This window comes from Vigna unguiculata, chromosome 10 (genome assembly GCF_037176805.1).
Source record: "Vigna unguiculata cultivar grain cowpea cultivar isolate G323 ecotype 2 chromosome 10, ASM3717680v1, whole genome shotgun sequence".
Classification (NCBI taxonomy): domain Eukaryota; kingdom Viridiplantae; phylum Streptophyta; class Magnoliopsida; order Fabales; family Fabaceae; genus Vigna; species Vigna unguiculata.
This window is the reverse complement of record NC_140801.1, coordinates 456,624-481,709: the sequence shown is the minus strand read 5'-3', so window position 1 is coordinate 481,709 and position 25,086 is coordinate 456,624. Positions and strand designations below refer to the sequence as shown.

Sequence of the window (25,086 nt, the reverse complement as noted above, 5' to 3'; positions counted from 1 at the left end):
GATGAGTTAAGGTTTAACTCAAGAAAAATGGCTTCTTCTAAAGAATGACTTAATCTCACATCTATACTCTTTTCAAATTATTTGTGGAATACATAATTTTTTCCGATATCTGTTTCTTTAGTGAAAAGACCGAAGTTATGTTGAAAATCTATGATATACAAATACGATACGTGTATCACATACAATACATGTATCATATACGATACATATCTAATATGCCAGTACATTTATTTTGAAAATAATAAGATACAATACGTGATATATACATATTAAAAAATGTATAATAATTCTTAAAACATGATAAATAAATGAATGTTATTGTGTAAATTCAAATTAAAATTATATATACTAAAGTTGTCAACATAGAAAATTATAAATTTGTCATCACAAAAATACTACTTAATTGTAGATTAGATACTTCATTGATAAATATTTGTAAAGTACCCTAAAGTATCATATACAAATACGTGTCGGACACGGATACATGATCTAAATTGGAGTATCGGTACATCATAGTTGAAAACCCTAAATCAACTAAAGATATGATTGGTATATAAATGCAAACTTCTTTTTACAAACCGATTTTGTGAAACTGAGTTAACAAAAATCCACTAAAAATATGACTAAATTATAATATATAAAATGCAAATCTCACTTTATAATCTGATTTTCTGAAATTGAGTTCACAAAAATTCACTCAAGATGACTAAACTATAAGATACAAAATGCAAATCTTATTTTTCAAGCAGATCTTATGAAGTTGAGTGAAATTTTAAGTCCACTTCCTAATTATTCCCGACAATTATCCCTTTTGTCAAAAGAGGAAAGTTGTTTCTAAATGCACTGGAAACTACCATCATAGAGTCAAGAGGTATAAGCTTGAACATAGCTTGGCAAAATATTAACGGTGTGTGTCGCAACCGAAATTTGCGAAATTTGGTGTTGACAGTGTGTATATGCAGATATTCAAGGGAAACAAACTATAGAAATGCTTCACGACTTTTTGTTGGCAGCTCTAGATCAGGTTCAGATTCACTCAAATGTAAGAAGTACTGATCCACCATGTCTTGAGACACCTTTTGTAAGGTTGGAGGATCCCACTGCATAGGAATTTCAAACACAGATTTATACCATAAACGGGAAAATTAAACCATTCATACCACTTTTTGGTTAATCACATGATTTTCATATCTGAAAGAAAACTTGTAACATGATAGTGTTTTATGTTTTCAAAAACCAAAATGGTGTTTTACCCTTTCAACAAGATAATACAAACAGTAAGTACCTTTGGTGCAAAGTCCTTGTCCACCACGCGTGCCCTTACACCCTAAAATGAATTTTCAAATTAACTCTTGTATTTAAACAGAACAAGTTTGTTTCTGTGTGCAGAGATTAAAAATAGTTGTACCTCACAGAAATCCCCAGATATTTGCCCATGTATTGCTTGTAAAGTCATACGGTACTCACGCAGCAAACATTGATCAAGAGTCTGAAATCTACCTTCACGTATCTGCATCAATTAGATGTATTGGAATAATTTATATTATCTTCTAAGCAACTTTGTAAAAGTTGTTCTTTATTGTACCTAGTCCTAGGGGTGAACTTCATTTTGTTCATTTTTTTTCTATTACAATATTGAGAGAAATTTATAATATATATATATATATATATATATATATATATATATGTGTGTGTGTGTGTGTGCGCGCGCGTGACAGATCTAAGATCCTAAGTCAATGGGGCAATACGTTGTGAGAGCAAATATAAAAGATGCAGTGGGGGGGAGGGGAGGGTGATAATTTTAACAAAATTAGGGGGTGCGCTTGTTCACCCTCGTGTATATGTAGGTCCACCACCGTATGTATGTATGAATATATGAATATGAAGAACTAAGTGAGATCTCTCAAGTACCTTTTCTTGTATATTCTTTCTGAAGTAGATGAAGTACACTATAAATGTGATTTCTCATAAGAACAAAGAAATTAGGAATTGTTTAGACTTTAGACATGCCAAAGGAACTCACAGATCTCAAGGCAACCTTCAAGCTCAATGGAGCGGCTTCTTTGAGTCTATTTAGGGTAGCAATGCACCATGCATCTTTTGTTTCACTTGCTGCATTTTCCTAAGAGAAATTTAAGAATAGTAAGAAATATAGAAAATGTAAAATGTTCACCAAATAATCAACCCACAACACACGCAAAAAGAAAGGACATGCAAGAAATTTGCTCCTACAAGCTTGATATTGCAAAGAATTTTTGTGTGGTTCTTAAATGACATCAGTAATGTGTTAGAAGATGTTGCTACAAAATTGTGTCATTAGGCTGAGCCTCTCTTTCTTGCAGGAAAACACTGTCCTAAAATCGCTGCACATCACTGAGAACTCTTAACGAGGATTGTTTTTCTCTAGATAAATTTAGAATAAATTACAATGTAAACATGTAAAGAACAATGGATTTTCATAATAAAGAATAGTGTTGGAAAGAAGACACTGAAACATAAAGAAAGATGTGCATCTCACCATAGCATCAACAATCTCTTCAACTGTGTCATGGCAAAAGCATTTATCTAGAATTTCAATCCTAAGAAAATGAAAAGTAGAAATAAGGGTTATAATATATTATAAGACAAAATATGAGAGACAAGGAAAATAAATTGAGCATTCCAAAAACATATTTTCATCAGACTATTATCTTATCTTCTTATTGGCCTTCAGCTAATGGATGATTTAACTTTTATAGGGAATGAAGGGCAATTCCAAGACAGTGTACTTTTCAGTTTCTTTTTTCTTTATATACAGAATTCATTGCCATTCTCTCTCTGTTTTTTTAATTATTTCTTCTTTATCCAAAAAACATAAACCCTAGGCAGAATGTAAGGTAGGTCAAACCTTTGTAGTACGCTACTGCTGTCTGGATGTACAAGGTCCCCATAATGTTCTAAAGTGGCTTCAATGACAGATGGGTCATCAGTAACTAATTTCCCCAGCTGTTCTTCAATTAAAGGAAGCCTCTACAGAATAGGACAAGCCAAGCAAAAAAAATTGGCTTTTAGAATCTGAAAACTCTTCCATTAAAGTAAATCAAGCAAGAATCGTTTAGCAGAACCAAACTGCACTTAATGAATAGTGTGTAGCAAGCCCACAAGTAACCATCTCTACTCCGTTGAGCTTTTCCCCTGTCAGAGCCAAGTACTCTCCTGCATAGAATAACAATGTTTGAGACAAAGAAAGCCAAGATGGAGGAAGTTCATCAAACATAATTTCACTTGATGACTAAATCTGAAGATTCTGAACCCATGAATTTTTCTCAGCCATTTTTGAGGAAAATAGGCTGATTAGCCTCTTTAACAATCTCATCAGTCAATTATTTCAGAACGCATGACCATACCTAAATGACCAGGTAAATGTGAAAGATAAAAAGATGCTGCAGCATCAGGGTGGAATCCAATATGAACTTCAGGGGTAGCAAAAATCTGCAAAATGGGGATAAGTTGTAATAAAACTAAGCATATGCATCCAAGGTTTTATATGCACATATCAACCAAATGAAGACAAACTTCTAGAAAATTAAAATTATCAAATTTATGATATATACAGGGCACAAACTACATGGCAAAAATATGCCATGTCTCCAAATACTCACTTAAACCATTCAATAAGAGTATCATTTCTATAGACCCAAATTAAAAAACAAAAAGTTCTCAAACTAAAATAGAAAAGGAAATCCCAATTCACAAGTCCTATCATCCAATAACAAATCCAACAATCATAAATACAAGAATAATAGATATAATCTCACACCATCAAAATTGACAAAAATGAGATCAATGCAGAGATTGATTTCATACAGTTTTGTCTGTTGCAACACGGAATGTCCCAGGGATTGAAACTCCAGCCCCACCACCCATGGTAATGCCATTTAGAAGTGCCACCTGCATGAAGTCCATTATTGCATAACTTGTGTTTAAGTGGTAACTGACTAGAAAACATAAAAATTCCTTTTTATCCAGCATGCTTGCTGGCATGTGATGAACGGATATGGCTTGTCTGAAATACTCTATTTTACAAACTGTACATCTTAAGGAAATGTTGTATCCAATAATTCTGTTGATATCTTAAAAAATAGAATCGTTTATAATTAATCTTTCATCACAGAATATTAAGCTACATAGTAGATGCAAAGCGAATATTAAATAAACATGTAATGTAACTTAATCACTAGTATCACATAAGTTAAACACTTTTGCAGAAAAGATGTATAATTACAACATATGATAGTATTTTTCCATGTAGTTATATGTCACTAAAATAAAATACTAAGATTATTAAAATTCACATAAAAGTTTAAGTATAATCAATGTATCAAGTTGTTAATTTATACTTCTTCCACAACATACCCAAATTTAGTTAGAAGCCAAATTTTGAATAAAATTATGATAATGTAATAACACAATGAGAAAAAATAGATGGTCTGATATTCTTAAAATTATAGAAATTTGTTTTCTCACAACTAACTATCATAATACGGCTTCTATTTTGTTTTAGTATATACATTTGGTGTTATTTTACCATCTAAGTGTAACATCCCCGGATCCTCTGTGTAACACCCCCGGATCCTCTTGGGCTTACCAGGCATCCCACCTGCCACCCTCAAACCGGTTGTGTTAGGTCTGCAGCCCAATACACCCCAACCCATCACCCTTCTCCGTCCATTCATACTGGGTGAGTTGTTGCCAGTGGGAATCGAACCCCCAACCTGACCTTTAACACCTCTGGCTGCAGTATGATTGCCAGAGGTGTTAAAGGTCAGGTTGGGGGTTCGATTCCCACTGGCAACAACTCACCCAGTATGAATGGACGGAGAAGGGTGATGGGTTGGGGTGTATTGGGCTGCAGACCTAACACAACCGGTTTGAGGGTGGCAGGTGGGATGCCTGGTAAGCCCAAGAGGATCCGGGGGTGTTACAAAAAAGTGCACAGCATCACTAACTGCAGTTCTACGAATTTTTATAGGTATGGGGTCATATATTTCATGGAAATAAGATCGTATTCAACTGTTTAAAAACATCAGTATTTCAATGGTTACAAATCAGAACCTGCACAACAATTGTATCATGAGTATGACTTCCTATTCATACAAAACAGCACATATTAGCAAATTACACATATGTCAAACAAAGACAACATGAATAACATATCAGCCTCCAAATACCGTACTCACATGTGGCTTCAAATATGTACCTATCAGGTACATAAAACTATAGGCTGTTCTGAAAAATTCTTTACACGCTTCCATGTTTCCTGCATAAATTGTAAGAAAAGAAAATCAAAATAGCTGTATAAAAAAAAAGGTAAATAGCTAAAATGCATTAGAATAAAAAGAATATGTTTAAATACCTAGAACCAATTGTATGGAAACACTGAAACTAAGTATCCATGGACCATGCAACCTACACTTTCTCTTATACTTTCTTAAGCAGCAAAAAAATCAAATACCAAAACGCTTAGGAGTAGGATGTTGTTTGTCAAAAAATGTAAAATTAAAAACATTAAACAGACAATTCAAGTAGTATCATGTCCAAGTTAGTATTGAACATTGATACTTCACAAAGTCATTATATATGAAAACCCTCAAAATGGTCAGTGTTTTGAAAATTTCTAGTTCTAGGAATTAAGCATGAACTCAAAGAACATAAAAAGAAGACGAAATCTTATGGAAGAAAAGTCCTGAATGATTTATTGAGATTTCTCAGGAATTTACAGAAATGTTTATTACAAGAGATGAATTGAATGGGGATCAATTGATTAACTTGCTACTTATAGCTAACTAACCGAAAATACTCTTATTTCATACCAGTCAGCAAATAAACAAACCTTTTACAACCTCAAAACTAGGACAACTTACTAAGATTCTGAGAAGACATTTCCTGTCCAGGTCTAGATAAAAAGAAATCTTGATATTAACCTTTGTTTATCAAATGGTAAAGCGCAACAATATCTCCACCAGCTGCAAAAGCTCGGCCACTGCCCTTAAGAAAATTGAAAAAATTATGTAAGTATCACATCATTAGACATGCATGAGGACAAGATCATTGCAAGCATTGAAAGTGCAATGTGGATAAAAGGGCAAAATATAATGGAAAAAGAATTTAATTGGAATACAGTAAAGTCTTTTACATTGTTATCCAATCAAATGCTGTCGTATAATTGATTAATAATTTTAGTAATAATAAACTTAAAATTTATATCTAAGGTAATTAGTATTTTTTTTATTTATTTCTCACATGCATCCCCATAAAGATACCATCCTCTTCAAGACATTGTTAAGCATTATTACAGAATGTGGACACCTCTCCTAAAAAGAGGATTTAAATCTCACTCAACCCTACAAAATCAACTTTTAAGGTGATATTTGCACCTATTTATAAACTACAATTTAGTCATATCTTTAGTCAATAAGATCCCCAATACACTCCCTGAATCATCTAAAATGTGGAAATAAATATTTATAGATGGTCCAACGTAAGGATAGACTTTGATACCATCTTAAAAAGCATATTTAAGTCTAACTTAACCCTACAAGTATTGACTTGTAAGGTAAGGTTTACACCTAGTTATATATATTACAATTTGACCATGTTTTTAGTGGATATGAGACCTCTAGCAACCTCTTTCAACTGGGATTGAATTTGCCACCTTGTAGCTGGTTAACCATGTAAAAAACAATAGACAAATAATACATCAAAATTAAAATTAAATCCATAGAAAAAATAGAGATTACCTTCATCATCACAAAACCAATATCAGGGTTATCTTCCCAGCTCCTATAAAATTTATGCAGCGTGGCCAGCTGAGAAAACCACAACCATAACCCCAAAGCATGTTACCACTTAGGCAGTGTGCAATCACAACAAAATCATACATAATAGTGATTGGAAGTCTAAAAGCAAAAGGGTCACAAGCAAACGTCGGAATCATCAAATTGGGAGCCAAATTTATGGGCTTTTAGCGAACCTCTTTAGTTCTTCACAAAAAGGAAAATATACTAAAAATTAACCAGAAGCAATGAGAAGAAAAGGAAAGATACCATGTTGGTGTTGAGAGCATTGAGAGCAGAGGGTCTATTGAGAATGGCCATTCTGGAGCATCCATTTCCTTCGACCAAAACCTGCGACATTGTGATTTGTGAAAAACAGAGATTCAATAACATAGTACAGCAAAAGACAAGGAAATAAGGTGACCTGACTATGATTGGGGTTGTCGAGAATGACGTGTTGAGAAGAAAAGTTTCGGTATTTGTTAAGGCTAAGCTTTGCCTTTGTGAAGAACCACCACCCTACCCTTTTCCTCTGCATCATCTTCTTCCCCTTCTTCTTTTTCTGCACTTTCACTCTAAGCTCAATTCAACTACTTCTCATAATAACAATGATTTTGTGGAATGTATTTGCTATGTTTAAAACAAAATATTCTTTTTTTTTTTTCATGATGTGAGAATAGACATTTAAAATATTTATATATATATATATATATATATTACAATTTTAGAAAAATTCTACTTAACTTGCCTGAAAACTTTTTAAATAATATTAATTAATGCCCCTTAATTTTACATAAATGCCCATCTAAAATAAAACTTATACCTTTTATTTTATTTATATTTACACTTATATAAACTTATATGTAAATATAATGAGTTAATAAGGCCATTCATGGATTTTATAATTGTTTATATCATATCAAATAATAGAGTCATGATATAGTTATTAATTTAATTTCCATGGTTCTTATGTGTTCCATTATTTTAATTAATTCTTTTAATGTTGTTACAATGTAAAAAATGTAAAGACTAATTAATACTTTAATAACTTTTTATTCATATTTTAAACTTTTAAAATTTAAATTTTATATCACACCGGATTTTGTTGTAAGACTCGTATATTCAAGGTTAATATGACTCTTGCATTAACCATGCTATTATTTAATTTTTATATCGAAACAATATTTCTCAAAAAAAAACTTTTTAGTAAGAGAATCATTAATTATGTGTTATTTTAATATTAAACGATGAACATATTTATTATTAATATTAAAACAATGAATATTTATTGTAAAATTAATATATATATATATATATATATATATATATATAAAATTGTCATTTATCAACAAGGTAACTACAATTTTGGCTTGGATTATTTGTAGTATTGTGATTAATAGAAAAGATGAGCAAAAGTTTATTTTCATCTGCATTTTCTGGAAATCTTTAGAGTTTCATGCAAATCATTAATGAGGTAATTTATTAAGATTAAAGGGGGATTAGGATGTCATAGGTAATACTTAATTACAAACTATTCAAACTAATTTATCATTGTTCTAAATTAGCAAGAAAATGGTTTTTTCACGTTTTCTCGCAATTTTGGATTTTATTCCGTAAGTGTTCAATTACAAAGCCACTAGGATTAATATAAAACACAATAAACTTATTATATTTAATTGTTGTTATGATTAGATAGTAGTTTTAATACGTAATTTTTCCTTATTCAACACAACAAATTGTGTAATGTAATGATGCATTTTTAATAATCCATTGGATATTCAATCTAAAATCTAGATACTAATACTCAGAAAAAAAAAAGAGTTGAACTATTCTGACATCAATAGTTGAAATTATTATTATTATTATTATTATTATTATTATTATTATTATCTTATATGAAATTACAATATTATGCGATTTTATGAACCAGTTAAACTAACATCAAGTACAGCAGAAAAAAATTGAGAAAGCAATGTTCATATTAATTAATGTATAAAAACTCAATTGAATAGTTTTATTTCTATATTATATCAATGCATTCTTAAATCTGATTCAGCCTACACATTATTACAACACGTGGTTTCAAAATTATTTGTTGTATTGATTGACTGGTTTGTCATATTTAATAATATTTATATTAACTTGTAAGAATAAGTGTGTTTGGATTACCAAGTGATTTTGAAGGACCGAAAAATTAAAGAAATAAAGAGAGAAAAAAAAAGGTAAGAACATTTGAGGAAAGATAATAAAAATACAGATAAATGAGGAGGAAATTTATAAAAAAATGTTAATGATTTGATTGATATATTTATAAAACAAAAATTTTAAAATAATTTAATGAAAAAAGTGTTTTTTAAAAAAGAGAATTCAAGTTAAAATATATTAAAGAAATTATAAGAATTAAAAAAAATGACTTATTTTATTTATTGTTTTAACATTTTAATATTAATTATTTTCATTGTGTGAAAAAAAAAAAAGGAGAGAAGACTAAATATAGTAAATATAATCTGCTCACATTATTTAGATTAAAAGTAATATAATAACAATAATAATAATAAATAAATAATAATAATAATAATAATAATGATGACTACTTAAAGAAATTACATAACTAAAAAAAATCTGCCTTAACTGAGTCCAGTCTCTAAATTTTTTATTTCAAGTATGAAAAAAAATCATATAAAATGTACTTTAATCTATTAAACAAGGAGTGGAACTGGATTCAATAGTTTAGTAGATGTGGTGAACTTCACCAAATAAAAAGTATACGGAAAAAGTGGGTGCCAATGAACTTGTTTTTCTTTGTATTTTTAAATAATTAAAAGTGAAACAAGGATAAATTAACACAATGTAATTGTTTGAAGGACTAAATTTCCTAAACAAACCATACAATAAAATTTAAAAAATAAAACTAATCTCAACCCAATTTGTGGTCTCTCATTTGTTCTTCTGGGTTCAGGAAAGTTTCCTTTTTTTTTTTATTTCCAACAGCTACAATTATTGATTAGCAATTTATAGAAATCATTTGTATTCAATTAAGGCATGATTTGGCCAATTCCTTCTCTTCAACCAGCTCTTGTGCCGTTTTGTCCATCTTATCCCTTGAGAACTCATCAATCTTCAGATCTGCCAAAAACATCATTGACATCATCAAAAAAACCATGAAATAATCAGTGACATTCTATCTTTTCACAAATTTTGATCCTTTAAAGGGTGTTCCAAAAAGGATCATGTTTGATATCTCAAAAGAGTGTGTTATTGATATTTTTTGCAGAAAAAGTTTAGCATAACATAAGTTTGTTGTGGTTAGGTTGACACAGTGAAAAGTTTTCTGAATCCATAGGTTTGAAAGAACACAAAGAAGAAGAAGAAGAAGAAGAAAATGTACCCTTAACAATGGTCCATTCTCCTTTCTCACAAGTAACAGGGAAAGAGTATATGAGGCCAGGTTGAACACCATAAGATCCATCAGAATACACTCCCATTGATACCCATGATTCCTGAAATCAATGCAAATGCAACAAAAGGTGAAACACACATACATGTAAAGAGGTTGTAACAGCTTGCATAGGGTGAAATTCTGCTTATGATAAAAAAGAACCAACCTTAGGAGTTCCTAGAACCCAATCACGAATGTGATCACATGCAGAACTTGCTGCAGATAATGCACTAGACAGCTTTCTGGCTTTAATAATGGCAGCCCCACGTTGCTGAACAGTGGTGATGAACTCACTGTTTAGCCTACACAAATCATAAACAAAATCACTTTCTTAATGAAAGGAAAGGACATGTCTATGGAATGATAGATACTGCAGAATCTTTGATATATGTGTTTCTTTTCTTATCCAAATTGAAGTTTTATTTCAATGATATATCTGAGATCCAACCGCGACTAGAAATAAGATCAATTCAGTTCACAAAAGTCGGTTTTGTAAAATTGAATCAGATATAAAACTCACCTTTTAATGTGATATTATAATCTTCCTCAACAAGCTTTGTTAGAACTTTATGTTTGTGATGTGTAATAAATGTGTTGATTTATAACTAAAACATGGTAATGACATGATGTTGCATCTATGAATATCAAACTCAAATGAACACAAGTAAATCAAAACCAAAGGGAGTTAGACACTGAGGGTTTGAGAATGAGGTACCAGTTATCATCAGCAACTAATTCTCTGACTGGCTTCTGTGCGCCATTGGCAGTGACTGTGGCATGGTTGACATCTGGATATTGGGTTGAGGAGTGATTGCCCCAAATGATGACATTTTTCACATCACTGACATGAACATTGAGTCTCTCAGAGATTTGGCCTAAGGCTCTATTGTGATCAAGTCTTGTAAGACAGGTGATGTTTTTGTCAGGGATTGAAGGAGCAAACTCTTTCAAAATGAGAGCATTGGTGTTTGCTGGATTGGCAACTACCAGCACCTGCATCAATAACAGTGATTACCAATTTTGAGTACCTTTTTGGATTAGATAAAACATTCTGTACTAAATTCTACCACTAACTTGTTTTACAGTAAAAACATCCCAAAATAGTTCATCTGAACACACACTACTGTTGATTGATATTCAGGAAGCTGGCTCATTCATTCAAGAAACCAGAAGTGTCAGATTAAAAATTGTTATAACAGAAAGTTGTACAAGAACCAAGTACAGATGAAGATCAGGTAAAAAAGTGGGTGATGTGATTGCCATGCTTTGAATGTCACACATTCATGTAAGTATGAAACAATGTCATGATGCCATTTTTTTTCAAAATTAAACTCCAAAGAGGGTGAGAAAGTGGTTTCTGTCTATCTAACCTTACAATCTGCAGCAGCATTTTGCTCCAGTGCTGAAGCTTGAGCCTTGTAAATTGACACATTTTTAGACATCACATCTTTTCTTTCCATTCCTTCCTTCCGGGGGAATCCACCCACCATCACAGCAATGTTCACATTCTTGCAAGCTTCAACAACATCAGTAGTAGCAACAACACCTATTGCATTTATATGCAAACCCAATGAATACTATGAGATGTCACAGAAGAAAACTCATCATGTGAAAAGGGTTAAATATATTCTTGGTGATTATTCTATTCAATCATCTGCTATAGAGGTATAGTTTCATACATTTTTTGAAGTGATGTATAAATGTTTGCTTCTAATTCCTATCAAATGTTTGAAAACAGATTATAATGTAAGAGTTGTACTCAGGTTAGCATTAACTTTGAAAACATGCCTTTAAGAAGCGGAAAAGCAGCATCAACCAGCTCCATCTTCACCCCTTTCAAGGCCTCTGCTGCTGGTTCAATGTCAAGCATGTGCAGAATCACAGGCTGATCTGGGCCCAGCATTGCCCCTCTTGCAATCATTGGAACAAGTGCATATCCAATTTGCCCTGTTATTCAACCAAACCAAAATTAAAAGTTGCATGCCAATGAAGTTAAAAAAACTAATGCTGCAACCAAATTTTCCTACTCCAAATTTTCAATTATTCTTGTGAACATACAGTCTCATATTTTCAATGAGTTTCAGATTCTGCACTAGAACTAGTCCAGTAAGAAAACAGTGTATGCAATGTAACTGAATTCATTCAACATAAACATTCACACAAAATAGAAAAAAACACTGCACATCTGATTAGTTCTGTTTCAAATCTATGACCAAAAACAGTTACAAGAGTTAAAAATAAGAGCTCAATGTATTAACTTTGAATAGAAACAAATACTTCTAGTTTAGAATATAAATTGCATTGAAATAAAAACGCTAAAAGAAGATTTTAAAAAAGGGTTGTCATTACAATTTCAATCACTAAATCAATGTTTGTGGCAGTAATAATGATCATGTAAGTCACATTTTTGTCTTCAGTTTCTCACAATACCAAAGAACGAGACAAAACCTTGATCATAATTACTGCTTAAAACTCTGTCAAAGATACGCAGATAGAAAACACATCATACGAAAATTTGAGAAACGAGAAGACTAAATCATTCATGCCTGCAGCACCAGTGACCAATACTGTGATTGGTTCCTTCTCTTCCTTGAGAAGACCAAACATGTATCTAACAATCTTGCAAAACAAAATAACACAAAGCAAAACAAGAAGAATTTTCTTAAGAAATGTGTAGTCCTGAGTGTCCCATGCTAATGCTTCCAATTCCATGATCGGTTTGTGTTTGTGTTAATACCCAAACCAAGGGACACAAACACAAACACAGTCTCCTTCATTGCCCTTTTATACAATGTAACATAAATTTAAAATTGAAGAATCCATGCACATGTGACATTCCTCTGTAGCAAGACAATCATATACCATAACAGAGTCCACAAGAAATTAAAGTGCAAGGGAATCAATCATCATCACCTTAGCAGCAAAGAAAGGAACATTTTTTCAAAGTTTGATCTATACAATAAACATTATAATATTTTCACATGTCACATTTTTCTTAGATGTCAAACCAGCAAAGAATGATTTTTTATTATATAAAATGTTTAAAAAAAAAACACAGCTATGAATGGATTCTATTGATGTAAGAAATTGGTTTTGAAATTACCAGCAGCTCCAGTGACAAGAACTCTAACTGGATCAGTGGCCACCATTTTTGATTTGGAGTGAGATTCTAGAAAGAAAGCAATGGAAACTTCACAGTTGCAGAGTTAAAAGTTGATTGTGTATATATATAAGTGAAAAAATAGTGACAAAAAGTGAAAGAAAAATAGATAATAGTGAGTAAAATAATACCGAAACAGTTAGAGGAATTAGCAATTTTGTAAGGAAAGAAAAGAAAAAGTCTTTATTTTTTTTCTGCATGTAATATTGATAATTAATAAATGTATAAAGTATATATATGTGCTCTTTAAAATATTTAATTTTGTAATTATTTTTTATCTCTTAATTTTGAAGGCATAGCTATTGATTTTTAGTCTATCTAGATCAATTTTTTTTCTTTTGTAAAACGCTGTCTACATTATTTGAGGTATATAAATCTAGAATGATACAAATATTTGTATTCATAATAATTTAAGGATTAAATAATTTTTTGGTATGTATAAAAAGAATACCATACTGAAATTGTTCTTTTACCATAAATTTCAGTGTTCTATACTAAACATTATTGAATAAGCAAATTTAGTCATGGTATTGACTTTGTTACTTTTTTGAATAAACTGTATATTTAAAAAAAAAATTGGTAATTTTTTTTAATATAGTAATATATATATTTTTAGGTTGTATTTATTTATTTATACATATGTATTCATATTTTACTTTTAATAATTACGACATATACCATGTATAATGCGTGTATATTATTTTGAATATAATTTTAAAATTGTTATTTAATTCTATTTCTATTTAATTAGATAAAAAAAAACACGTAATATTTTTAAAATATACCACTTTATATAAATTAAAAGGTAAATTGACTTATTTACATGAATTAATGAACACCCACATTGTTGATAAAAATTACAATAACGATATATTTTTAATATCTATGATTTGGAAAATGCTTGTTGACTTTTAATTTTAGCAAGTTTGTTTATATTAGTGTCCACTATAATATAATAGAAATAAAATGGTTAATTATATACAAAATTAATTATAATAAAAAAAGAATTTCACAAGTTATTAATATTTTTTATATTTATGATTAGGTATAAATTATTCTTGTATAATCTAGAATAATCTATGATATCTATACCTTTTTACTAATATTTATACTTCTATACTAATATATAAGTTAATTCTTCATTTTGGTGTTCAATTTTTTTTTTTCATTTTCTAATGTTATCATTAATTATTTGTTTTAAGTGATTTTTAAAAATTTGATCCTATTTTTTATTTGGCCATTTTTAAATTTAATCATTTTTTAAAATTAAAATAACTTGTTGTGATAAAAAAGTTACCTACAAAAATAATAAAAATTATCCATAATAAATTACAAACAAAAATTACCTATAATAAAAAGGTGAAGACACGTGTTATGTGTTTTCACCGATATATATCATATTTTTTTGTGTGTAGATATTGAATTAAAAAATAAATAATCTGATCATTTAATATAAAAAAATTATCTTAAAATCTGATTAAATAATTGTACTAACATTTTTTAAAGTTTAATTAATTTATTCGATAAATTTCTTTTGTAATTAAATTAGAATAATTATTTATAATAAAAAGTACTTATAAAATAAATATTTATAATAGAATTGTGAAAAAAAATTATATTTGCTTTTATAATTATGATTAATGATAAAAAAATAAATTTAGATACCCATAGGATAATGTATAGTTAAATGGTATTGTAAAAAGTATATTTACTTTCGTACTTAAAAGTTAGTCTTTAGATAAGTCTCGAAACTCAGAAAAGAAAAAGATATTTAAAAGACAATTACATATTTCTTGTCAATTAATATATTTTGATACGGTATATTTATAAATAATTAATTAACAACTGAAATTTGTGGAAGGAAAAATAAATTTCACTTTACAAATTATAACATTGAATCCCTAAAGAAAACTATATGATTGGTAAATTTTAAAGTCTAGGGTTTTTCGTAAGTGGCACCGAAGAACACCAACGCAACAGAAGGAACGTAAAGAGATTCTGATTCAGCGGCTCGGAGAAAGACACAAACGCAAGAAGAGAAAGGTAAAGAAGGAAGCAAAAAAGAGTAAGGCATGTATTTCATATATTAATTGTTTTTGTACAATATTTTTTTTTGTATTAATTTCGGTATTTGATTTTTTATTTTCCTTTCTTCTGTGTTTATTTTAGGCTCTGCAAATTTCAATGGCGGATTTGGAGGGTGCAGAAGGTTACAGGCCTTCTGCAGAATACGTGGAAGACAGCAATGAAGCTCTGATCGACTTGACTGACTCAACTGAACTTTTGTTTCTTAAGTTGCCTTCTTCCAATGTAAGTTTCTCCTTTATGCCTTTGTTTGGTTATTTGTTTTGAACGGAATCTGAACTGCTGATACCAACTAAATGAAAAAGAAAAATCACTAAGGATTGATATTGTTGTTCATCACGAAGTGGAAAATCAAGTGTAGTATCAAACAAATTTAAAAATAAAAGTGAGTAAATTGACTTCAGTTTTCAAACAATTAGGTTTCTTTTTTTTTCTTTTTTTATCAAGCCTATCTACTAAGCGGAGTTTTAATTGTGTTAGATTCTGATTGGTGATTAAAAATTCCCGTGTATGTTTCGTGTTAATTTTGTTGTGCTAGCTCTCATTAAGGAGTGTGGAAAAATACATTTCTGTGTATTACCTCTATTCATTTGCTTACATTTATCCCCTTACTTTATTATAGGAGACTGGTCAATTTTATAACTTTTTAAGGTTGAGTTCTATTCAAATGAGCTGGTATGTGTATTGGCGGTGTTTCCTTCCATCTAGGAGTTAGATGGTGGAAGAGCCCTGCTTGGTGTTGTGTTAATTATTGCCATTGTTGTCTTGCTTGATGTGTGTATGATGTTGTCCAGGATTTTTTGTCTGACATACATGGAAAGAAATTGTCTCTCACACTTCATAATGATGGTAAAGTAGCCCGCTTTGAGGGTTCATCAGGTAAATAAAATTATTCATCTGTGCCACGACCTATTTTTTTCAACTTAAATTTCTGCATAATTGATCTCTAAATTGGTGCTTTTCTTCTTTTTGTGTGTGTTGTAGATGAATATGATTGCTTTCTGCGAGTGCCTTAATTTTCATTTTATGTTGGCAGGTAAGGTATATGATTTTGTAAGCTTTTTCGGTCAGGAACCAGACGAAACAGTTTTTGTTTCCTCTACAGAACCAAAAATTGGTAAGTATCCATAGATTTTGGTTTTTGTTTGAGAATTGTTGTGGCTCACAAAAAGCAAGAGCTTTGTTGTTACTATTATTTGAGGTAGAATCTCAAGTTACAAGAACATGTAGGATGGGACCATGACTAATCTTTGTTCTTTGGTTATTTCAATGTAAGAATTATTTGAGAGTTATCACAGCTCTCCAAGAGAGCTTTATTGTTAGTTACTATAATTTGAGGTAAAATCTCAAGTCATTAGAACATGTAAGTTGGGCTGGTGCTTGGTTCTACATCAAAAGTTGTCTGAGTAAATAGCCTTTACAATGGTGTTGGATTGGATGTACTTGCTGCAACATCCCTGAGTTAGTACCTCAAGTATATCTTCTTTTTTTTTTCCTAATATAGTCATAGTTAATGAGTCGTGATAGTAAGAGTTCATTTGCTCCACATTCTTTTCTTCTTTTAAAAATCACTTCCAAAAGGTTCCGGTGTGTTTGTTTAACCTTCTAAAAACTTTTCTTTGTCACTTTGTTTAATAGCACTTTTAATTCTTACAGGTTTTTAATTTTGTAGCCTTTGAATTCAAGCATTAAGAGAAGTTATTTATTTCGCTTTACTGCAGCAAAGATTTCGATGCGAGTTTCAACCGTCCATTACCCTGATCCTAAAGAACTTGAGAACCTCAATTCAACCAACGTAAGACATGCACATCGACATTCTTCTGGAATCACGGGGACAACTTCATCTCGATACTTTCCTATGCAAAGTGGTGGACGTGCAGCTTCATCAAAAGGTAGCAGACAGAAAAGCTCTTTGTCTGAATATAGTGAGCCATCAAGTATTTCAAAAAAAAGACACGAGTCTAATTCTAAATCTAAATCTAAATCTAAATTCAACTTGTCTGAGGTCTCACATGGTCACAGCAGTGGCATTTCCTCTATGTCCCCGGAATATTCTCATGAAGGAAAACCAAAGAGAAGAAAACTTACGGAATAACTATATAGGAAAGAATAGGGCAAGAGTTCTATGTTGTAAAAGGATGATGAATTTACGTTGTATTTTCTGTGGCTACCATTTTCCTCTATTTTTCAAATTGTCATTTGCTTCAGTTTCACAATGTTCACTAATTGAAGGACCTTTCTTTTCTAATTTTTATGTCTTATCTTTGTGTACTAATTCAGTTGTGTTCTTCCTATGGTTGGATTGTTTTGGTCCTAATAATGTTTTTGAAACCCTGCTGGCATCACATCGTTAGGGCCTTTGTTGTCAAAAGCCTTTGTTGTCAAAAGTGGACTGAATGAAATTTTGATAAAATTGTATTGTTTTTTACAAAGGAAGAAATAGGAGAGAAAATACATGTGAAGGGGTTAAAGAATAGTGAAGGTAATATTTTGGAAATTACGTTTCTGGAACTAATTTCCAAAATATAAAATAAAACAAAAAAGAGAAAGAATGTCAACAGGGAAAAATACGTGAATTCATGAACCTAAAATTTAAAGTTAGGCATCGTAGAATTCTGCAGGGCTTTCTTTCAGACGTTGTAAGTGCATATTAGGCTTATAAAAAATGGATGATTATTTTCAGTTTTTAATAAAATTTAATTTATTATTTTGAAATAAAGCATATCAATATTTGTATTTATGACGGATAAAAAGATGCTTATTGAAAATGTAATATATTTATTATTTGCAATATAAATCATACATGTTAAAATAATTTATTAAAAAATGAAGGAAAAAAGAAAAAAACAAGACAGGCCAATAGTGGAAGGGTTTTAGGCCAATATGCTCAAGTTTTTGGACCGAACACTCATTGCTCTTCGCTCTTCTTCATCATTAAAGGATTTTAGGCCAATATGCTCCAATTCACCTGTTTTTTTTTTTTTTTTTTGTGATCATGGATAAATTAAAGTTAATGGATCAAAATAACTCATTCATTTAGTTTTAATCTAAATAGTTTTAAAAGTATTGTGTTGCTTTATTTATCTGTTGAATGATGATGAATCTCTCCTTAATGATACAATGTGCCTTGATCTTGAGGATTAGTCTATAAGTGAAAAAATTGAAGATCAAAAACCCTTTCTTTTCTTTTATTCAATTTACAGTGCAATGCAAGACTTTTAGAAGATACAATACAAACTGAAACTAAGATTGAGGGAAAAAGTTATGGTAAAATATAAGTATCATTATAAAACCTAAATCTTCCAACTTCCAACAGTAACAGATTTGAATTTTGTTGCTCTAAATATTTATGTTTTGTCAATCTCCTCAGCCTTCTGAACTCTTTCGGTATTCTCCAGTAACTGACGTGCTATTTTTAGCTTGCCACACTTCTGAAACACCTGTTCAAAAATGTCTCTAGCATAAGCTGACAAAGGAATACCCTTTTCCAGCATTGATTTCACTTTCTCATAAGCAGCATCTAGTTCACCTCCTCTGCACAACTTCTGCAACTTCTGGTTCTCCAATTTTCTATCCAATTTAACACACAGATCCAACCTACCATGTTCTCTCAAAAGACTCTCCACTAAATTGTATGTGTCAAAATTTGGAAGCAATCCCAAACCCAACATTTCAATCAGCAAATCATAAGCAACTTTCCAGTTCTTACCCTCACCATGACCATGGATCAGAGCAGTGTAGGTTAAATCATCAGGAAGACACCTGTTCTTGTTCATGATTTCAAAAACCCTGGTAGCATCCTTTAACTTTCCCAATTTACACAGCATAAGTATAACAGAGTTATAAACAACCAACTTTGGCTTTAAGCCAAGGCTCAACATCCTCCCAAACAAATCACTAGCTTCCTTCACTTTGTGACATTCACACAATGCCTTTATAACAACAGAGTAACCCTCATGAACACACCTCAGTTTTCTTTCCTCAACAATCCTCAAAACTCTACCAGCTTCTTCTGTGTTACCCAAACGACAAAGCTCACACATAACCTTAACCACAACAAAAGAACTAGGTAACAATCCAGCCTTAGAAACTGCCCAAAACACTTGAACTGCAGGCTGCATTGCATCACTGTTTCCTCCCATGTTAGGAACTAATATAGTATATGGTCTCCGAGTGTTCCTCACTCTCACCTTCTCAACAGATCCTTCTTTTGCACTCGTCAAACACAGCTCCCCAATAAGCATATTAACAGCAGATCGAGTAGGGAGCACTCCAATCTTCTCCATTTGATTGAAAATCTCAAGGGCTGACTCTACTCTACCAAACTTACAAAACCCAACAATCATGTTACTGCAGGAGTAAGTATCAGGGGTTTCAATCTTGTGAAAGATTGAATGTGCAAGCTGAATCATCTCCAGAGATGATTCCCTCTTGCAGAGAACATAAAGCATGTTGTTGCACACAAGGTTATCAGGCTTACACTTGAACACAGTCTCCGTATCCTCAAACAGTGACAGTGCTTCCTTGATTCTTCCTTGTCTCCCCAAAAACCTGATGCAAATGGCCAATGCCTTAGGCGACACTCCACCTTTGTGAAACGCCACTGTGGTCAGCAAGCATTTGATGTCATCAAAGAGCTTTCTTCTCCCCAAGAAATCGGCCATGTACTCAACCACGGAATCATCAAAGTGAAACCCCATGTGGGACCCGGCCAAGGAGAAAAATTTCAAGGTTTTGGCCCTACCCAGTTGCTTGTAGCCCCTCAAAACGCCAAGAACGAGGTTAGAGGTTAATTCTCGCTTGTGGAGAGCAAAAACGCCAGCCATGTCGCTGTGGGCGCAAGAGACAAGATCAGAGAGAAGAGAGGAAGGGTTAACGACATGAGAAGGGGGTGAATTGCTGCGTGGGATTGGGAAATTGGGGTGAGTTTGGGGAGAAGAGGAATGAAGAAATCTTGAAGAAGCTTTGAAAACATGAACAGCGAAAACAGCGGCATTTCGAGGCCTGCAAAGCATTACAGTTTGAAAGACCAATGTTATGGTTTTCTGCTTTTCCTCTTTCTTAGTTAACTCGTAGAATCGTTTCTCAGTTCAGCAAGCTCGGTTGAACACTAGAAGATAAAAACGACAGCGGATTTGTTTGTTTGTTCGTAGGTATTGCATTTGTTTATTTATTGGTGTCTTTCTCAGATTTTGCCTTCCCACTTTCTCCTTTGAGTTTCTGGATTAAGGCAGGTTAGGGTTTCTCTTCTTAAGTATAAAAGAATTATTTGAAATAATATATATTAATTAATAATGATGTATCTTCTATAACTATTATGTAAATAAAAAACTCATACTTATATCATCAATTCACCATTGACTTCTAGGGTAAATATTTAAAATAAAAAAGTAAAAACATATTTTAATTTGAATTAAATTTCTATTCATGCAATCTACTTTGTTTTTATTTTCTTATATTTCACTTTATTGTAGATATACGATGAACCCTATAAACAAATATGAAGGATTTAGAAGTGCAACTTGGTTAAATAGGTTTTCTGTTGCTTAACTTAATTTTTTAATCAAAATTTATTATATTTATGTCACGTTTTAAACGTCATGATATATTTATACTTCGACACATTTTCATTTTTAATATTAATTGAAAAATATATTTGATATATTAAATAAATTTAATAATTTATAAATAAAAAAATTAGATTCATACATTTATAAGATGGCCAGACTAAAATTTGATAAAGAAACTAATTTAAATTGTCACTAAAATTTTAAATTTAAGTAAAAAGAAGAAAAAAAATACTCACACGTGTGTGTGTGTGTGTGAGGACCCATTTCTCATTCGGTTTTCTCTCCATTCACTTCACAAAGCAGTTTTACTCTTCCGCCGCCGTGGCAGTGGCACGAGCTCGTGCAATTCCCCCTTTTGTCAAGGTTCTTTCTCTCTCTATCTATTCACTATTTGAATTGAATGTAATGCTACTCTATAAACGATTAGAGTCTCTTTGTTTTGGTTTTACTCACCGTTGTCTATTGTTTGTGCTCAATCCCTATTCTTGTTATTTGAATTAATATCATTGTTTTAATCAAGACCTATTCTTGTGCTCTTAATCCTCGTTGTCTTTGGGGTTCTCTTCGCCATGCATTGTCATTGTGATTTTAAATGAGTGAGTCGGCTATTGTGTTCAAGAGAAATGTTGTGTTGAGGCTTGTGTACATTTTATGGTATTTGTTCTTTTATTCTCATCAAGAAACAGAGAATCGGGGTTTTGTTTTATTTTTAGCTTAATTTTTTTTTTGTTGGGTCTGTTGATGATGCGTGCGGATATGCGTTTAGGGTATTCTATTTGTCAATCCACCCAATTCAGTGGTTTTAACTGTCTAACGAGATTGAACTGTTTTTGGATGTTATGGAGAAAGAAAATGTGATGCTACGTTTAATTTTGAGTGTGTTGAGATACTGGGATAAATGAGCACAAGTTATTTGTAGGCTTTGATTTAAGCAGCGACTATAGCGCTGTTGCATGGCACAATTCCTAGATCTGCATTTACTTCATGCGTTGCAATGTGGTTTTGAGATTCTAGCAATTTGTTCTGCTTTTGAGTTAATTTGTTAAATCAGTTTTGGTTTTCTTCTTGCAGAGCTTCGTCCTCCTTTGCATCTGCAGGCTCTGTCATTGTTTAGTTGGTCCTTCCAGGTTCGTCCTTGTGAATGCTTCTTATGCATTGTGTATACTTGATTCGTAGTTTGCGGATTAATCATAATATTTTTTGTTCACTCACAGGTTGAGTATTTGGTACAATGAAGGTAAAGAAGGCTAAAAGAGATCTGCATACTGGGGAAAAGAAGAAGAAAAGGAACAGGGAACAAAATGATGAAGTAGAGATACAAGCTACTGTGGAGGACGTGGAAGGTAACTGTGCTTTGTTTTCATAATCATCACCCTTTTGTTTGGCTGTGTCTGATGTAAAGTGTTTGTTTCAGTGGATAATGAAATACATGTTAGTGACACAAAGAAGCAGAAGGCTTCTGTCAACAAAAAAAGGAAGAACAAGGACAAAAGTCTAGTTAGGAAACGAAAACCGAAGGGTGAAGAAGTTGATTTGGAAGAGCAAAGCGGTGAGTTAGAAGTTATATGGAGTGTAGGCTAGTGTCAGAGTTTAAACTAGAATATATTTTATTTTCAATTGTTGTAGAACAATTGCTCATACTATTGTAGTACTATATATTGTGTTAATTTTCATTTGGTGGCATTGTTTCTCCCTGTTCTGGCATTTGGTATAGACATCTTTTTATAAAAAGTACTTTAACTATGTCATCCTGATCATGTTCAACATATTTGGTTAAATGGTTACAGATGAAGTAGTAGATAATTGTCATTCTAGTGCTGAGGAGATCCAAGATATTGGTGGTCATAGAGATTTGGATACTGGAGCAGTTACCAAACCCTGTAAGAAAATACATTTTCTAGTTTAATTCGTTTTGTCATTTTGGATTGTAATATTTAAACTTATGCATTGGTTTCCCTCTTGACAACTTTTATGATGTAGGTAGGTCAAAGAAAGATAAGAAAAAAAGAAAACAGGAGGATAGAAATTCCCAGGATAAGGGAGAAGGGTACAACAATCTGAAGGAAGTTTATACTATTTCCTCCGTAGATGATGACTGCTCAAAAGGAATGAAAAGTATGAATTGTTAATATTAAGTGCATTTCTTTTCGTTTGATTTAAAACTCCAAACGTTAGACATTCATAACATGTTTGAACATTTAGAGATATCTTTCTTTCAATCTGTTGATCGAATGGATTGTGATGCACCTTTGTTTTCTGTCCATATTTGTCACCAATTTACTAACAATAGTTTCTGAATGGGTACTTCTGAAACTACAGAATGGATCATGGAATACCATCAAAGCAGACCAGGATTGGAAGTATTGCAGCATCAAATTGATGACTTTATAATTGCTCATGAAGAGAAACTGGAAGAGGTAATTGTTTTGACAAACATGCATGTAATGACAACAGAATGATTAGACACACTTGTCATATTAAGCACTGATTCATAAGCATGTTTTTGAATTCCATAAATGTTTAGGCTTTTATTTTTCATATCGTACGAATGATCCCACATTGTTTTGTCTTTATTTTTGTTTTACATGTAATGATTTATTTATGATTGCAGGAAAGAAAAGAAAAAGAAGCCCTTGCTGCTGAAGGGGGGTGGACAGTTGTTGTACACCATAAAGGTAGAAAGAAAACTACTGATTCTGAAACTGGAATTGCAGTGGGTTCGGTTGCTCAAGCAGCCGTGGAGAACAAAATGACCAAAAAGAAACATAAAGAAGTTGGTCTTGATTTCTACCGATTTCAAAAGAGAGAAGCACAGAGAAATGGTAAAATATGTATTTGTTTTTGAAAGTGACCTAAAAGTTGTTCTGTTTATGTCAAACAAATTTCATTAATTAGGGAGTTTTCTATCAAAGTTTGGATAAAAAAAATTTAGAAGCTGATGTCATTTGCTTTTCTTTTGTTTCTAATGAATTCCTTAATGTGTAAGTAAAAAAAACCGTAATGTTTTTCCATTTCTATTCCCATATTGGATATTCATGAAATGGATCTCATGTTGCTATTGGTTGGAACTGCTTAAGGAATTATATGATTTCATGTATATCATGCTTTATATCTCATTTTGTTTCTTAGCTCAAGTTGTTGGAAATCAAAACCTAGTAACTGTTTAAATTGATTTTGATTAGATTTTTGTTATTGTTGGTGATCAAGGTGAGATAAACCCTTCTTATTTTGTTTGCAGAGATCATGACACTGCAGAGCAAATTTGAGGAGGATAAAAAACGTCTACAGCAGATGAGAGCTGCCAGAAAATTTAGGCCTTATTAATCAATGTTTTTAGCACAGTTCAAGGTTCACTGTAGTTTTTATGGGAATCTAGGTTAGTTATGAAGTCTTAAAGTTGAATTGTTCCACAAATCATTTAAAAAAAGATTTCATTTATCATTCCAATTTTGCCGAAGGTATTTGTACACAAATGTAGGTAATCATTATTTTATTTCGAGTTACATGACTCTGCAGGGGTGGGAACTTCATTATTTTTTGGCAACATTGTTATAAGCTCAACAATCTGTGTATTTGTTAGTTGTCATTTATATGCAAAATTTTGTTAACTATATAAGTATATAGTCTAAATTTGTTAATCTCATCCTAAATTATTTGATAAACTTAATGAAGTAATTAGTTACACTAATCTATCCTATACAAAAATATTGTGTTGTAAATATAAAATTTTGACAAAAAATTATCTTGTGAAAATCATGATCTTAAATATTTTTAAATATACATCCTTATAATGATTGAGAAATGGACATTATTATATATGGTAGTGTAGAGGAATTTGATCCATAAATCTTATAAATTTATTTTGTTTCTCTTTAATTTCTAAGTGATGATGTTTTGATAAAAGAAATACACTATTTCAAAAACTACATAAGAGAGTCACATAATCTTTTACTTGTAAAGGATGCAACTCCTCTTTGGAGTGGACGTGAAAACAAAGAAAAAAAAATTTTTTAATTG

The 25,086-nt window shown here is 31.5% G+C and overlaps 5 protein-coding genes across 8 annotated transcripts; 2 read left to right on the top strand and 3 right to left on the bottom strand.

The window, feature by feature from the left end:
- Nucleotides 1-716: 716 nt before the first annotated feature.
- Nucleotides 717-7,425, bottom strand: LOC114166343 (3-hydroxyisobutyryl-CoA hydrolase-like protein 1, mitochondrial). Its single transcript, XM_028051057.2, has 14 exons — nucleotides 7,240-7,425; nucleotides 7,086-7,166; nucleotides 6,780-6,848; nucleotides 5,964-6,027; nucleotides 5,220-5,299; nucleotides 3,847-3,930; nucleotides 3,387-3,471; nucleotides 3,110-3,195; nucleotides 2,888-3,009; nucleotides 2,519-2,579; nucleotides 2,024-2,122; nucleotides 1,409-1,510; nucleotides 1,286-1,327; nucleotides 717-1,100 (listed from the first exon to the last, which is right to left on the bottom strand). The coding sequence occupies exons 1-14, from the start codon at nucleotides 7,354-7,356 to the stop codon at nucleotides 981-983; spliced, it is 1,212 nt and encodes a 403-aa protein (XP_027906858.2). The 5' UTR covers nucleotides 7,357-7,425; the 3' UTR covers nucleotides 717-980.
- Nucleotides 7,426-9,596: 2,171 nt separating this feature from the next.
- On the bottom strand, nucleotides 9,597-13,476 carry LOC114166484 (malate dehydrogenase, cytoplasmic-like). 2 transcript variants are annotated; one of them, XM_085667819.1, is made up of 7 exons: nucleotides 13,358-13,476; nucleotides 12,043-12,201; nucleotides 11,625-11,800; nucleotides 10,970-11,247; nucleotides 10,421-10,556; nucleotides 10,204-10,315; nucleotides 9,597-9,941 (listed from the first exon to the last, which is right to left on the bottom strand). In XM_085667819.1, the coding sequence occupies exons 1-7, from the start codon at nucleotides 13,401-13,403 to the stop codon at nucleotides 9,847-9,849; spliced, it is 1,002 nt and encodes a 333-aa protein (XP_085523945.1). In that variant the 5' UTR covers nucleotides 13,404-13,476; the 3' UTR covers nucleotides 9,597-9,846. The 2 variants fall into 2 exon arrangements, with proteins under 2 accessions (XP_085523945.1, XP_027907022.1); XM_028051221.2 differs by lacking the exon at nucleotides 13,358-13,476 and adding an exon at nucleotides 12,801-13,077.
- Nucleotides 13,477-15,302: 1,826 nt separating this feature from the next.
- On the top strand, nucleotides 15,303-17,774 carry LOC114166108 (mediator-associated protein 2-like). 3 transcript variants are annotated; one of them, XM_028050770.2, is made up of 5 exons: nucleotides 15,303-15,457; nucleotides 15,584-15,724; nucleotides 16,294-16,378; nucleotides 16,536-16,616; nucleotides 17,221-17,774. In XM_028050770.2, the coding sequence occupies exons 2-5, from the start codon at nucleotides 15,599-15,601 to the stop codon at nucleotides 17,592-17,594; spliced, it is 666 nt and encodes a 221-aa protein (XP_027906571.1). In that variant the 5' UTR covers nucleotides 15,303-15,457; nucleotides 15,584-15,598; the 3' UTR covers nucleotides 17,595-17,774. The 3 variants fall into 3 exon arrangements, with proteins under 3 accessions (XP_027906571.1, XP_027906569.1, XP_027906570.1); XM_028050768.2 differs by having other exon boundaries at nucleotides 15,309-15,484; XM_028050769.2 differs by having other exon boundaries at nucleotides 15,323-15,479.
- Nucleotides 17,775-18,707: 933 nt separating this feature from the next.
- Nucleotides 18,708-20,728, bottom strand: LOC114165843 (putative pentatricopeptide repeat-containing protein At1g26500). Its single transcript, XM_028050441.2, has one exon. It carries the CDS (start codon nucleotides 20,512-20,514, stop codon nucleotides 18,847-18,849), a length of 1,668 nt encoding a protein of 555 aa, XP_027906242.1. The 5' UTR covers nucleotides 20,515-20,728; the 3' UTR covers nucleotides 18,708-18,846.
- A 621-nt stretch (nucleotides 20,729-21,349) lies between these two features.
- Nucleotides 21,350-24,685, top strand: LOC114166307 (uncharacterized). Its single transcript, XM_028051021.2, has 9 exons — nucleotides 21,350-21,432; nucleotides 22,141-22,196; nucleotides 22,284-22,412; nucleotides 22,484-22,618; nucleotides 22,857-22,949; nucleotides 23,050-23,184; nucleotides 23,389-23,486; nucleotides 23,681-23,891; nucleotides 24,308-24,685. The coding sequence occupies exons 3-9, from the start codon at nucleotides 22,301-22,303 to the stop codon at nucleotides 24,391-24,393; spliced, it is 870 nt and encodes a 289-aa protein (XP_027906822.1). The 5' UTR covers nucleotides 21,350-21,432; nucleotides 22,141-22,196; nucleotides 22,284-22,300; the 3' UTR covers nucleotides 24,394-24,685.
- Nucleotides 24,686-25,086: the final 401 nt, after the last annotated feature.